The sequence below is a fragment of the Apostichopus japonicus genome, chromosome 4 (genome assembly GCF_037975245.1).
Source record: "Apostichopus japonicus isolate 1M-3 chromosome 4, ASM3797524v1, whole genome shotgun sequence".
Taxonomy (NCBI): Eukaryota; Metazoa; Echinodermata; class Holothuroidea; order Aspidochirotida; family Stichopodidae; genus Apostichopus; species Apostichopus japonicus.
In genome coordinates, this window is record NC_092564.1 from 7462058 (window position 1) to 7476779 (window position 14722).

At 37.3% G+C, this 14722-nt stretch overlaps 2 protein-coding genes across 8 annotated transcripts in view; both read right to left on the bottom strand.

Annotated features, from left to right (window-relative positions):
* LOC139966316 (dynein axonemal heavy chain 6-like) overlaps positions 1 to 2306 on the bottom strand; it is a 173035-nt gene extending 170729 nt beyond the window's left edge. Inside the window, exon 1 of the mRNA XM_071969183.1 lies at positions 2150 to 2306. The gene's annotated coding sequence lies outside the window, so the exon portion shown is untranslated. The remainder of the gene's footprint in view (positions 1 to 2149) is intronic.
* A 2047-nt stretch (positions 2307 to 4353) lies between these two features.
* The window catches only part of LOC139966319 (uncharacterized), an 89663-nt gene continuing 79294 nt past the window's right edge, over positions 4354 to 14722 (bottom strand). For all 7 annotated transcript variants that reach the window (XM_071969195.1, XM_071969193.1, XM_071969191.1 and 4 more), the window contains 9 exons: positions 13983 to 14390; positions 13245 to 13517; positions 12156 to 12298; positions 11050 to 11308; positions 10414 to 10504; positions 9984 to 10030; positions 8364 to 8761; positions 7126 to 7263; positions 4354 to 5683 (listed from right to left, as the gene is read on the bottom strand). In XM_071969195.1, coding sequence (XP_071825296.1) covers positions 5573 to 5683; positions 7126 to 7263; positions 8364 to 8761; positions 9984 to 10030; positions 10414 to 10504; positions 11050 to 11308; positions 12156 to 12298; positions 13245 to 13517; positions 13983 to 14390 — 1868 coding nt within the window. In that variant the 3' untranslated portion in view covers positions 4354 to 5572. The remainder of the gene's footprint in view (positions 5684 to 7125; positions 7264 to 8363; positions 8762 to 9983; positions 10031 to 10413; positions 10505 to 11049; positions 11309 to 12155; positions 12299 to 13244; positions 13518 to 13982; positions 14391 to 14722) is intronic.

The following is a 14722-nucleotide window of genomic DNA, read 5'->3' on the forward strand; positions in this document are numbered from 1 at the left end:
TGCGAACAAGCGAGGGTATATACCCCTGAAAAGTAGCTTTCTGATATCATTTACACGTAAACAATTCCGCTATGGCGATTGTATATAGCTTCGACACGCGGGATAGATTACGTAATCACTGCAATTGCCTATAGCAGATCGGTAATAGCTATTTATTGACCGTGAAAATGGTTTCCCTAGTGTATTTATTTAGAAATCACCATACATATGTACAAATTATGCCCGAAATTAGCGTCTAATTCGTTCCTTATGGACGCAATCTACACGTAATAATGCTCACTCGTGCCTGCTTGGGCTTGCAGGAACAAAAATGCGAACAAGCGAGGGTATATACCCCTGAAAAGTAGCTTTCTGATATCATTTACACGTAAACAATTCCGCTATGGCGATTGTATATAGCTTCGACACGCGGGATAGATTACGTAATCACTGCAATTGCCTATAGCAGATCGGTAATAGCTATTTATTGACCGTGAAAATGGTTTCCCTAGTGTATTTATTTAGAAATCACCATACATATGTACAAATTATGCCCGAAATTAGCGTCTAATTCGTTCCTTATGGACGCAATCTACACGTAATAATGCTCACTCGTGCCTGCTTGGGCTTGAAGGAACAAAAATGCGAACAAGCGAGGGTATATACCCCTGAAAAGTAGCTTTCTGATATCATTTACACGTAAACAATTCCGCTATGGCGATTGTATATAGCTTCGACACGCGGGATAGATTACGTAATCACTGCAATTGCCTATAGCAGATCGGTAATAGCTATTTATTGACCGTGAAAATGGTTTCCCTAGTGTATTTATTTAGAAATCACCATACATATGTACAAATTATGCCCGAAATTAGCGTCTAATTCGTTCCTTATGGACGCAATCTACACGTAATAATGCTCACTCGTGCCTGCTTGGGCTTGAAGGAACAAAAATGCGAACAAGCGAGGGTATATACCCCTGAAAAGTAGCTTTCTGATATCATTTACACGTAAACAATTCCGCTATGGCGATTGTATATAGCTTCGACACGCGGGATAGATTACGTAATCACTGCAATTGCCTATAGCAGATCGGTAATAGCTATTTATTGACCGTGAAAATGGTTTCCCTAGTGTATTTATTTAGAAATCACCATACATATGTACAAATTATGCCCGAAATTAGCGTCTAATTCGTTCCTTATGGACGCAATCTACACGTAATAATGCTCACTCGTGCCTGCTTGGGCTTGCAGGAACAAAAATGCGAACAAGCGAGGGTATATACCCCTGAAAAGTAGCTTTCTGATATCATTTACACGTAAACAATTCCGCTATGGCGATTGTATATAGCTTCGACACGCGGGATAGATTACGTAATCACTGCAATTGCCTATAGCAGATCGGTAATAGCTATTTATTGACCGTGAAAATGGTTTCCCTAGTGTATTTATTTAGAAATCACCATACATATGTACAAATTATGCCCGAAATTAGCGTCTAATTCGTTCCTTATGGACGCAATCTACACGTAATAATGCTCACTCGTGCCTGCTTGGGCTTGAAGGAACAAAAATGCGAACAAGCGAGGGTATATACCCCTGAAAAGTAGCTTTCTGATATCATTTACACGTAAACAATTCCGCTATGGCGATTGTATATAGCTTCGACACGCGGGATAGATTACGTAATCACTGCAATTGCCTATAGCAGATCGGTAATAGCTATTTATTGACCGTGAAAATGGTTTCCCTAGTGTATTTATTTAGAAATCACCATACATATGTACAAATTATGCCCGAAATTAGCGTCTAATTCGTTCCTTATGGACGCAATCTACACGTAATAATGCTCACTCGTGCCTGCTTGGGCTTGAAGGAACAAAAATGCGAACAAGCGAGGGTATATACCCCTGAAAAGTAGCTTTCTGATATCATTTACACGTAAACAATTGCCTATAGACGATTGGTAAAAGATATTTAATGACCGTGAAAGCATGAAAACAAATTATACCTATGTATTAGTTGGAAATGAACAGATTTTTTTGCTGCATGTTCGACAATCGTGCAAATCGAAATAATTTCTAGCCCAGAAAAAAAATGAGAAAAGGAAAAAAATGTCGATGTGGAATCGAACCTGGGACCTTGCGCACACAAAATGAGAGACCTACCTTTAAATCAAGAGCCGCTTGTACACAAGCTAATATGTTAGCACATCCTTCGTAGCTTCGAAACGTTGGCCTCCAGTCAATCGGTAATATAGATATCAGTATACCTTCTACACCAGGAATAGATGACATTATCACTGCAATTGCCTACAGCAGATCAGTTATGGCTATTTATTGACCGTCGAAATGGTTTCCCTTGTGTATTTATTTACAATTCCTTATAAAAGTTGACTAGATATCCCCGAAATCAGCGTCTAATTCGTCCTTTGTAGACGCAATCTACACGTAATTATGCTCACTACTCGAGAATGCTTGGGCTTGAAGGAATAAAACTACGACGCGGCGGTGTCATTTACCGCTAACACGAAGCGTCGAGACGTCGAGAGCGTAATCGACACAAGGAATAGATGACTCAATCAATCAATCAATTTGTGAAATTGTGAAAACAATGTATACAACTGAAGAGGAAGAATGCTGGCTATTTTAACTCTCTATACGCCTATACAATTACACAGTGTATTATACTCCGTGTTACCTGAATTGAGGTTCTTTCCATTCAAAGCAAGGTAGAGTCACTTTAACAAACAATCACGATCACGTCCCAATCACAAAAGATGATAAAATTCCTTTTTCTGTTGATATAACATTACAAGACATTGGACAAAATTTAGGACCGTCTATTCGAATATCCAATGACAAGCCTTGTAAGACTTGTAGAATCTTCGAACTATTTTTTCGACTCCCTATTATGTTGTACACAAATATGTTGATAAAGTGCGAACGACAAGGCTCAAATATCCGTCTTATTTTACACAATTTTCAACACAACTATACTACAAAGGAGAGGCTTTATTACAGAATGTAAGGGACGTCGTGAATCTATGTATATTTTCTTACAAAATAATTGTAAAAACGTCAAAAATGTTTGACTGAAGCAGTTTGTGTTTGCTGTGCCATGCACACACAGTGTGTTCTACACAGTGAATGTTTATATAGGGGGTTATTGTCTATACTTGTTCTACATAGTTCAAAATTAAGTGTAGACTGTGTTTGTCCATGATTCAACAGCAGTCATATATATAACTGCATGTGCAGATTTGGTAGAATGATATATCGATAGCTGAAGTTGATTAGTTTAAAAAATGCCTGTCGAATTTCTGTATCTTATAATGGTCAATACCACATCCGCAGAGCACTTTGTATACTGTTAGTATACACGAACTTTTGCGAAGTTGGTGATATTTTGCAACAGTAATTGGCAACAGTAATTGAGTGAACGATTCTCATCATAACAGTTGCGCTGGGGACATGTTTTTGTCTTTCTTAATACATTTTTAAAGGTATGCTGTAATGGCCCAACTATGCTAGATATTCAAATATAGTCTCCTTTGGTCAACATTTTTTCACTAGTTTTATTACAACCTTCGAGGATGTTTTCCTCACTGGGACATTCAGTCATCTTGTGTGTTCCTTAAAAATGTCTGAGAACAATTTAGAGAGTAAAGACCTCCAGGAAAGTACTTTCTGAAACCTTATAGCAATTATTGCGTGCTATATTTTGGGGTCTATACAGACTAACTTTAAATAATTTATCCAGGTTTAGCGGCCTGCAGTAAAAAAAATGGTATACATTCAAAAAGCCATATCATGAGCTATAGGTATATAAGATATTGATATGGTGAATATTTTCCCTTAAAGATAAGTGTTACAACATTGCCTGCGATCTCGGAATTATCCTCTTTCATTGATGTCGGTACCTTCCTTGTGAGCATCCCGTGCTAACATAATATGAACCAAGCTCTATACGGATCCGATGTGAACTTTATTACACTCAAAACCAAAAAATGCAATCTTCTGCACCACAAAATCAAAGCAATTCACCTAAATTTAAATCTTTTAGTCAAATTTCCTTTCGCCTCTGAAAGATAAGGACTGTAATTTCGATTCCCTCTTCTCTCCTTTTTGTTTGTTTGATGATAAGTTGTGTCTGAGACAGGTACATTGTTTTATTCAAAGCTTACAAAAACATGTCGACGGGTTATCTGGATGGTTTATTAGTAAAATGAAGAAGAAAACTGACAATCTTGTCTGTCATACTACTTCACAAGTCTTTACGGCGAGAAAACCAAGAAAATAAACCGGATTTGGACATTTGATAATAGTCAGGCAAGAATTAACTGTATAGAAATACACATGAATGTCTCGTATGCATCATTGCTTTAACTTGTTTTCACAACCTTCTGACTTAAGAGTACAGCATGTGTACTCTCGTTTTCCGCTTGATAAACTACTCCTAAGGGTTTACGCTGCTTATAAAGCGCATACCGCGGACCATGTATAGTAAAATATATAACATGAAACAAGCTTTAGACTTACAGTAAAAGCTGCTTTTATTTGATTTTTATATATGCAATGCAAATAAAACATTTATGTATGTGATGATTTTATTCGCATTTAAATTTTACAAAACTTCTGATTATAGTTATAGGCCTACATGGTGTATTTTATACACGATAGGGTAATAACCTATATGAATGTAAACTACAGCCTCCTTATACCTCGAAAATATTTAAGAAAATGTTAGACAGTTTATTTGTCAACATCTTAAAAACGAATCCTCTGTAAGAAATATAATGCTCTTAAAAATAATGCTCAAGAAGAACTGTTATGTTTTTTTGTTTGCTTGAAATTAACCCATTGCTCTGAAATTCAACATGACCGTACGAAGTAACTAACAGATTAATGGACGTGCGTTTGCGGGAAGCGAAGGCAATTACATCGTCTCGTTAGGGATAGGTGTTAGGGAAATCCCTGAAATGTGTATTTTTTGTTTCATGTTCCAAGGATAGCCGTTGAGTATACCATTTGAGACCATTCTATTCACTAAAAACACAATATACACTTTAAAAGCATTTACTAGAACGAAAAGCCATGATTTTAAATTTCCCTGTTGTAAGCTACAGACAAACATACGGACAAAGCGAAACAACGATATACAGACAGTGAGACAAAGCGTAAAGGCAGACCGATAAATGTTTAAACATAGGCTATTTAAAGGACCACGCTTCTCTTCAGTGGCTTACGATGTCAAAATGGTATAATTTTGTCAAAGAGAGGAAGGATATTTTGCTCGAAAATGTTTCTCGTCCGTTTTTCCTTCTTTATTTTGGAACCTCACCATCAATAAACTCTCAATAAGAACAGCAAACTCTAGAGAAAGCAGATGGGGTATAACGATGATAAAAAGTTCAATGTTTATAGAGTAAAGACTACCTATAGATATGTTATATTCTCCGCAAATATAGATTCAGTTAACAAACTTAACTACTCTCCGCTCTCCCCCTTACCAAGCTCCCACACCACCAACAATCACCTCTTGCTTGATGAGAAGTTTGAGTAAAAAAAAGTCCACAATCAACTTTGATATTATATGCTCGATTCCGATGACGTAATTGAGCCATCCGGTTTATGCATGCTTGATGAGGAGGAAGACGATCTATCCGAGAGAAGTATGTATTCAGTGTCTTGATATTCATGCTGAATAGAAACAGAGAGGAAGATGAGAAATGAAATGACGACAACAATACCAACACACACACACACACACACACACACACACAAAACTATATAAAAGCATGGGGTGATACCAGGCGCGTAGCCAAGGGGGGGGCGAAGGGGGCAGCCGCCCCCCCCCCCTTGAGCATATTTTTTATTTATTTTTTAATGTTTTTATGATATCGCTAGTATTTTCAAAAGAGAAAATGCTAAGATGCAACTTACAAGGCCTGGGAAGTGCCATTTCCAGCGATCTGGGAGGCATTTTCAGCCAAAATTTTCTTGTACGATTCGCGCCAACTCATGGTGGCGCTACACTTAGATAGTTTGCAATGCCGAATCTACAGTTTCGCCCCTCCCCTGGCAAATTCCTGGCTACGCGCCTGGGTGATACAAGGTAAGGTAGTGTAGGTTAGGTACTTAGCTAGGTAACGAACAGTCCTGTTGAAGATTCAGCGTTTCAGCGAAGTTCTGACTTTAGCATGTCAAAATTTGGCTTTTTTTACAGACATTTGACGGATTACAAGGGGATTATATATATGTATATATTTATATATATATATATATATATATATATATATATATATGTATATATGTATATATATATATATATATATATATATATATATATATATATATATATATATATATATATATATATATATATATATATATATATATATACAAGACCAACAATAGATCTACATGATTACCTGAAACTCTTAGTTGCTAAAGAAAAGGACGTAGCTATAGTGAATTATCTAACGCTGCCGTAGATTTTGATGGCACGTATTTTCAAGGGATAAGCCCTGATCATCAATAGATATATTTCTTTGTGCTAATTTTATTGGTTTGAGAAATGAGATTTTGGTTGTTCATTCCACAAATAATAAGAGAAAAAGAAGTTATGACACTTATGCGAATAATGTAGGGTAAACCAGGCATGAAGATATTCAGTTCAAGTCGAGTTAGCCAGTTGGAACAATTTAAATATGCTAATACCAATCTATACTCGCCTCCCATATCATGCTTCAAAGCACTCGTACTGACAGTACAAATAGTTGCTACCTATTTTCTCCCGATAGAAACAGGTTATTCAAACTGTTTATACTGTCGGTGTGAGTACATTGAAACAGGATATACAAGTACAGCATCGATAAAAATTGTCCCAACTGCATGGGTGCAAAACCAAAGTAAGGTAGGTTTTTGTAGTTGAACACAGTTCTATGTTGTGTTCAATTTGATTCCAATGAAAAACCATACAATTATCCACTAAATGAGTCATTTAACGTTTCATATCTTTCTGTTTGTTCCCTGGCATATATTCCCCCTGAATAAATGCATGTTTGATGTTTCGAGAAACAATGGTCTATCGTATACCTATTAATTTCATATATTTTATCACAGAGGAAGACAACACTTACGACATTTACAAAATCCTTAGCCTCGGATCCATCGACAACGTGAGGACGTTCGAACTGGTTATTTGGCTCTTCATGTTGCGCAAATGGATTTCGCACAATTGGACCCACCCTGTTCTCAGCATTGTTTCTCATACGAGTCTGTTAATGAAAGGGTACATCAAGATAACTATGAAGAAATTACTTTCACTTATAACTGTGGCTTATGTTAATGAGAAATGTAATAAATTTTATGAATTTTCAAGTAGAACTGGATCATAAAAATTCATGGCAAAATGAATACTTACACCAAGTTGGAACATATTTTTCATAGAGGCCTACTCTATTTCCATATCATGTTTCAAAGCACTCCTACTGACATACTGTAATGTCATTAATGGCAGAGGTGGGGGGGGGGGGTGGTTGGTGGTGGATATAATACAACTTTAGGACAATTACCTTTAATAGAGGGTGAATGGGGAGGAGTTGATATGGGAGGGGTGTAGATCAGTACTATAATTACTGATATTGTTATGAATATCAACAAACTTCCCAAGCTGTTAAGAATGATTTTTTCCTAATTATTACGGTAATTATATGAAGTCCATCGTATTAATATCCGTAGTGTGTGAACGGTGAGTGTTTGTTTCACATTTCACTTGAATCAACCTTCACGTATGGAACGAAGTTCGTAAGACTTTCACACAACATGATAGAAATAGCAGCTCAATCAACAACGTAACAGGTAAGGGCTTGGTTTACGCAAATTGATTAAAATCAATGTACGGCTTTAGCTCAGTGATTTATAGCTTGGTCAATTACTAGCCTACCTGGTGATATACCATGATGGTAGATATGTTAACGTTTTAAAATGAAGCCGAATTCTTTCATTTCAAAACTGACCAATATTAGAGGCAAAAGTAAAAGGTGATAACTTGTTTGTTTTGTGTTCTTGACCAATTTAGTCTTTCAGAAAGGCAACATAGTCACGAGAAAATCGATTCTGAACAGTGTTATTATTTTTATGACGTAACATATTTTCAAGGAGTACGCGATGATCAACAATCATTCTTTGATCATGGAGGTACATCTCCCGGTTTGATCGGTTTCTTTGCCTCAGTTAATGAAAAATAAATAAAGTAATGGCAGCCTTCTCTCGTTCAAACCAAATGTTACTTGGCAACCATATATATGTATTAAAAGGGCATGGTTTATCGTCTTGTATTAAATACGATCACGACAAGCTATATACTGAAGCTTACGTTGAGGAAGTCAGCATTTCCGAGGATTTCTGACAGCTTCCCCATTTTTATTCTATCTCTTTCCTCTGCTCTTGAACTTTCATCCAGTCCCCGGTTATCGTACTCCATGGAATTGTCGTTACGCAGGCCTCCCGTAGTTCTCCGTCGTGAAGTTATCAACGGGTTTCTTACCGGGACAGACTTATGTGGCACCATTGCCTGTCCAGGATACCTGTAAAGCCCCGCACCAGATTTTCCTGAACGCCTGGACAAGAGCAGGAATAAGCAACAACAACATGAACACAGACCAACAGCAAGGAGAGCAGCAATCGCCAGTAACGCGATGCTCCAAGCAGGGAAACCGTCCAAATCCTCGGCGGATTGGGGAGCAGTTGGTTTATTTGTTGTGAAGGAATTGTCTGGAAAAGGAAGAGAGAAGACAGAGAGGAATACGTCACACAACGATATTCATGTGATATCAGAATATATAAATATATATATATATATATATATATATATATATATATATATAGGCCTATATACAGGCCTCTATATAGACCTATATACCCAGGGATGTCCCCACGCTGGGCAGCACTGGGCGGCCCCGCCCAGCACTAAAAATTACCGCCCAGCACTGTCTTAAAAATCGTGAATCCCGCCCAGCACTATTTTCATCTAAAATCCCGACATTCCTAACAATATATTCACATAAATTGGGCCTAGCCTATGCCAAAATCATACAGACTAATAATGCATCAGGTACGCATGCGAGAAACATAACTTACGGCCCTCAATCGGTCCTTTGTAAAATCTCTCAGAAACAAACTAATAACTTTTACCAGGTACGTAATATATTTCACTAAAATTAAATTAAAAAATGTAAATTGTTAGCAAAACTAGGCACTGGGCACATCCCTGTATACCTATATAAAGGCATATATATTAAGGCCTATATAGTCTATATATATATAGGCCTATATATATAAGTAAATGCATGGTATCATGTATAATATTTGTAATATGAAAGTTAACATTTGTTAGGCATTATAAATATTTCTAGACTATATGATAACATTCAAAGCAAGGTGTATACGCAGGAGAAGTGTAGCCTATACCATTCTAAGTACAATGGTAATTTATATACAACACTGCAGAATACGCTTACATACATAACAAAATTGCTGGTATATACGTTGAATACGCTTACATACGGTACTGACATATGTTATGTAGTTATGCTTCGTGTGCAGTTTTTTATGATGCGATATACTCGCATTACGATGTTATCATGCAGACTGCAGTCACAATAGGCGCCTTCCTACAAGATGTGCATATAATGCAGTTTTCTGTTGATGCAAGATGCGATGTTTCAAATATTCTTATAGACAGAACAAGCTAGGTCTTTCCTTTCAAAACATGTTAGTCTTACGCATGGGCGTCGACAGAAAACCTGTAAAGGGGGTGGGGGTGCAGTGAGATGGGTGGGGAAGCACACTTCAGTTTTCAGTAACTGGTTAACTCTAGAAGTTCAGGGATGGCTTGATGAATGGTGTGGAATTTTTCATGGTATTATAGAGAAAGCATATTCGACGTTCATTTGTAAACTACACCCAATTTTAAACAAAATGAACTTAAAGCTACCTTGAGATACCATCTGACAGTAGGAGCCTTCGAATCCAGCAGCACACCTTAAGTAGAACAGGAAAACAAGCAATATATATATGAACAAGCAAACTGACAAAGGAGAGTCTTAAGTTGCTTCACTAGAAGTACTCATGGAGAAACAGACGGTCATGCACTTGCACATCTCGTTGCTGGGAATTTATAACGTCTAAATGGCAGTTCATGTCATATAATGTGTAGCCCAATGTCTGAACCTTGTCATGTCCGGGAACCTCAGAGTAGAGTTCCTCTATAAAGGAACTCTACCTCAGAGCAGCTCTATCTGCCCTCTGTCGTCACTTCCCCCTATCATGAATGTCTTGTCCAGACTGATAATTACAAGTTGTTATAAATGTGATAAAGTATGCATAACTTAGTCATTGTTTTCAAAGTGTATAAAATACCGTACTTGCACGCATAGTCATAAACTTCAAAGTCCTCCAGACAGGAACCTCCATTTGTACAGATTAGGTTCCGATTACATCCATAAGTGCCAGTGTCTGTAAAATAAATTTATTGTAATTAGCCAGTAAACTAGAAAAATACAAACAATATGTAATTAATTCTAAATGCTGCAGGCTAAGACAATTTATTTTTTATAAATGTATAGAAAGAAATCCATAAGGAGTAAGTAGCTCAAAACAGAATGACTTCTACCCACCCCTGACCAAAACCCTCTACCCCTTAACCGCAGCACCCAAGACCCCACCCCACCCACACCACACCTCATAACTTCACCGCAAATCCACAAGTACCGTTAGTCGGATACAACTGCATGTATCCAACTATTTGAGGGAATATATCAACGGAAAGTGTATTGCGTAAAGTGCACGGAAATAAATCATGATTTGGTTCTAGAGCTTTTTTGCTTAAGTTACCCCTTATATAAAAAACCTTTGTTATAAGATTATAGTGAGAAGAATGTTTCAGAAATATTGATATGTACTTAATTGTGGCAGAATAAAAACATTTTGCAGCCTTTTCATCTTTCTGTGATATTTTATATCTATATGCAAATGGTCCATAAAATAAGGTTTATCTTTACCCAAAAACGCGACAGAGTTAAACTCTACGAGTAGTTTTCTCGTGTTATCCCTGTTGGAGAGTAAGAAACCATTCGGTACGCTGAATCCACTGTTGACTAGAGCTGTTGTTAAGTCGAAACTGTAATCAGTTGTCTTTCCGAATTGAATAACATCGATTGCAAAATATGGAATGATGGAGCCATTCCGGAAATGAAAGACGAAACATCCATCTATTCTGTTGGCTAACAATGAGTTTGTTATACCGATGGAGTTTATTACCTGATAAGAACAACAAAGGAACATTAGAGTATTAAAGGTGTTTGGTCATAGACGTCGCGTAGAAAGAATACTTTAGAGGGGGCCACCACGTATACGGACTTGTACCGAGTCCATAGCTGTATTCTGGTGTTCTTATACTCGTAACTCGCAACTGCACACACTCTCTGGATTTGTACTCGAGCTCTTCATATGGGAGGACATTTTAAACATTAGTATATGTATGTATGCAAAGTTACGTAATCGTACTCAACACTAAGGCGCAGGCTGCACTCTTACTTATGCTATTGTTTGTAGGCTGTATAGTGTCAGAGGGACCTTGTAAACCTTATTACACACTTAAAACTTAGATATCTTTACTAAGCGTTAGAATTAGCACTGATCAGTTTATACGATACTTATAATTGGATTGGGTGCTCAAAAGTTTCATATTGTATAGTAAAGATAATGTAATTAATGTACATAGATAGTGCAATATGTAAACATTTACGGTATATAACAATGGAATACGAATAAATGATGCTAAAACGGTATTCTGTAACAGAAACAATAATAATCAGAGGGACAATGTGCAACAGACCAAAATGGATTATACGGCTTTGCGCAAAACAAAAAATGGATACTTTGTAAAGTCTATTTATACATTAAGCTCTACTTCTACCAGTTTATAAAGGGTACTCTCTTTCAGTTGACCAACCGGCTGCGATGTAATGAATGACAGTACAAAAAGGATAAAACGCAGGTAAACTTGGTGATTTAATAAGGTTCATTATAAAAACCCAATTCATATCTTGTATAACTTATCCAATTTCATTATTAATATTATCAATGTGAAAGGCTATGAGCTCACCACGTCACATATATGATCTTCGTATATCTTGAACTTGTCTGAGTTTGTCTCCATGAGCTCCTGATGAAAGTTTGCAAGGATTTCAGAATCGTTGACTGCGATTACTCTCATCTTGCCACGATATCTTTTTCTCCCTTGGGAATCTGACGGGAAAGTTAACAAACTGGGTACAATGTGCGTTGTTTCTTCAAGGGGAGCATTCGACCTTAAGGAAGGTAGGTCGAGGAAGGGGGTTGTACCGGTGATGAAGAGGGGGTAGTTCATATATTATACATTTGGTATAGACAATTTTTGTAAGGTTCACGGAGTCGGCGCGCTTTTTCATTCACTTGTAATTGAACGTTGGTTGCCTCGCTTAATAGTGCTCTCTGTTCACTTATTTTCCTGAACAACAAGTTTGAATTTGAATGGTATCTCGTTCTGGATTATTAATGAAGCCAACAAACTGATAGTGATCGAAATAAAGCTAGACACCGTGACTAGGAATTCTGAATCCCCACTCAGAATTCCTATTTATACTGGGACCAACAACTTAAGGAGAGGCACAATGTTGTTGTCAGGATAATTAGTGGCACAAATGGGGGGCACCAGTCTGCATGGAAGGCGCCCAAACCAGGCCACATGCCTGAATAAGCTACGGATATAGTATGTCATGCACAGATCCGCGCACAGCTGTACAGCTTCAGTCTTGTACGTTTGGAATCTTATTGATGATTTTGCTTCATTGAAAGTTATCAATGAGACAATAATGATGTGATCCATTATTCCACAAACTGACACACGCATTGCGTATTATACACCAAAGCCCCCCCCCCCCCGCCCCCCCCCTTCAACCTCTGTGAACAAAAGAAAGTAACGAATAACGGTCATTATCACATGAAACGATGACTGGGAATAATGAGAAGAGAGGTGGAGATGGTATAGGTCAAATCATAAATGGCTATAGGTGTAACATGACAAAAAATGATCTTAAATCGCACAATAGTGTCCGGCCACTTTCTTAGTCTTCACACGGTCATTTGAACTATTTAAAAAAAATAATAATAAAAATAATAATCATAATCATAATAATAATAATAATACACATACCATCTTGCACGCAGTTTGAGACTTCCAAACGATACCCTGCCTTACATATGTCACAAGTATATTGTCCTCCGGTTAAGTATAAACAACGATCAAAGTTTCTAGCTCGGCAGTCATTTTGTAGTGTCTGGCACGGGTCGCTTACACAAGAATCTCCTTCATGTTGGTAACCAGGGAGACAATTCTCACAATGGTAGGAGGCTTCGCTGTCAGCAACGCAAGTCTGAAATTGTTGTTGTTGGCAGATATTTTGTCCAGTCAGACATGGATTACTTACTGAGGAAATAAGGGTCATTAAAATAATCATGAAGATTGACCTCTTATAATCAGATGAAATTTTTGCAAATATGTCGCCAACTATGTCGCGGGTTGTGATTTCCTATCATTCTGAAGTCGTCAAACATTCATGTATATAATTTCGCAATCTATAATTAACTGATCAACTTACATACCCTGCAGAAGAGATTTACATATTTACCCTGCGTGTATATTGTGATTATTTTTTCATGCGACAACGTGAGTATCCGTCAACGTTACGTTTCTTCTTAACATCTAACTACACATACTTTCATTCTCTAAATTGGCATATTTGTAACGCCCATCATAAATGTCAGAATGGTGTAGGGGGGGGGGGGGACAGGACATCAATGTATACGTATTCCATTGCTTAAGTATCCTAATATCTCACCATTGAATTTCCTGTTATTTTATGATTGGGATTAATTTCACATTTATTCTCACCATTGACTTGTGTACATGCGCCATTTTGAAGATAGAATCCCGCCTTGCAAGACTCGCAATGGAATTGGTTGTTACCGTCCGGTACACAAAGGTCAAAGTTCAATCTGTTGCAAGTACGAAACCCTGCTAAACAAGGATCGGGTACACATTCTGCGTCTTTCTGTACGAATCCACCCAGACAATCAAAACATGAATATTGCCCATTACTGATATATTGGCAATTTTCGAAATATCGATCTGAGCAATCACTTTGCCCGGTTTGACATGGATCAGCGAGGCAACTGCCGCTCTCGCTTCTGTAACCTGCCCGACAAACAGAACATTCAAAATCTCCGCCATCTTTTGGTACGCATCGCTCGTAACCATTTTCGAAACAGTCATGGTCCCCATCCACACATAGATTATTCTCTAAAACGAAGAAAAGAAAGGTAAACGTTTATATAGAACTAGTTGATGTTACTATAGTTACTATGTTACTATAGTTACTATAGTATAGATGTTACTATAGTAACAAAATCATCATATTTCTATCATTGTATAAAGATATTTTTTTATCAACGACTCCACAAAAACCAACTTGAAAAGTCTTTTCCTATCTGCCAGAGAGCTATCTTGGTATAAAAAGTGACGTCATAGGATTGCCACTTCGTCAATTTACAATGTCTAGTGTAACTATAGGAGATGAAAAATCTGATTTTTACATATTACTTTTTCTTTTCATGTTGAATGTAAACAGTTAT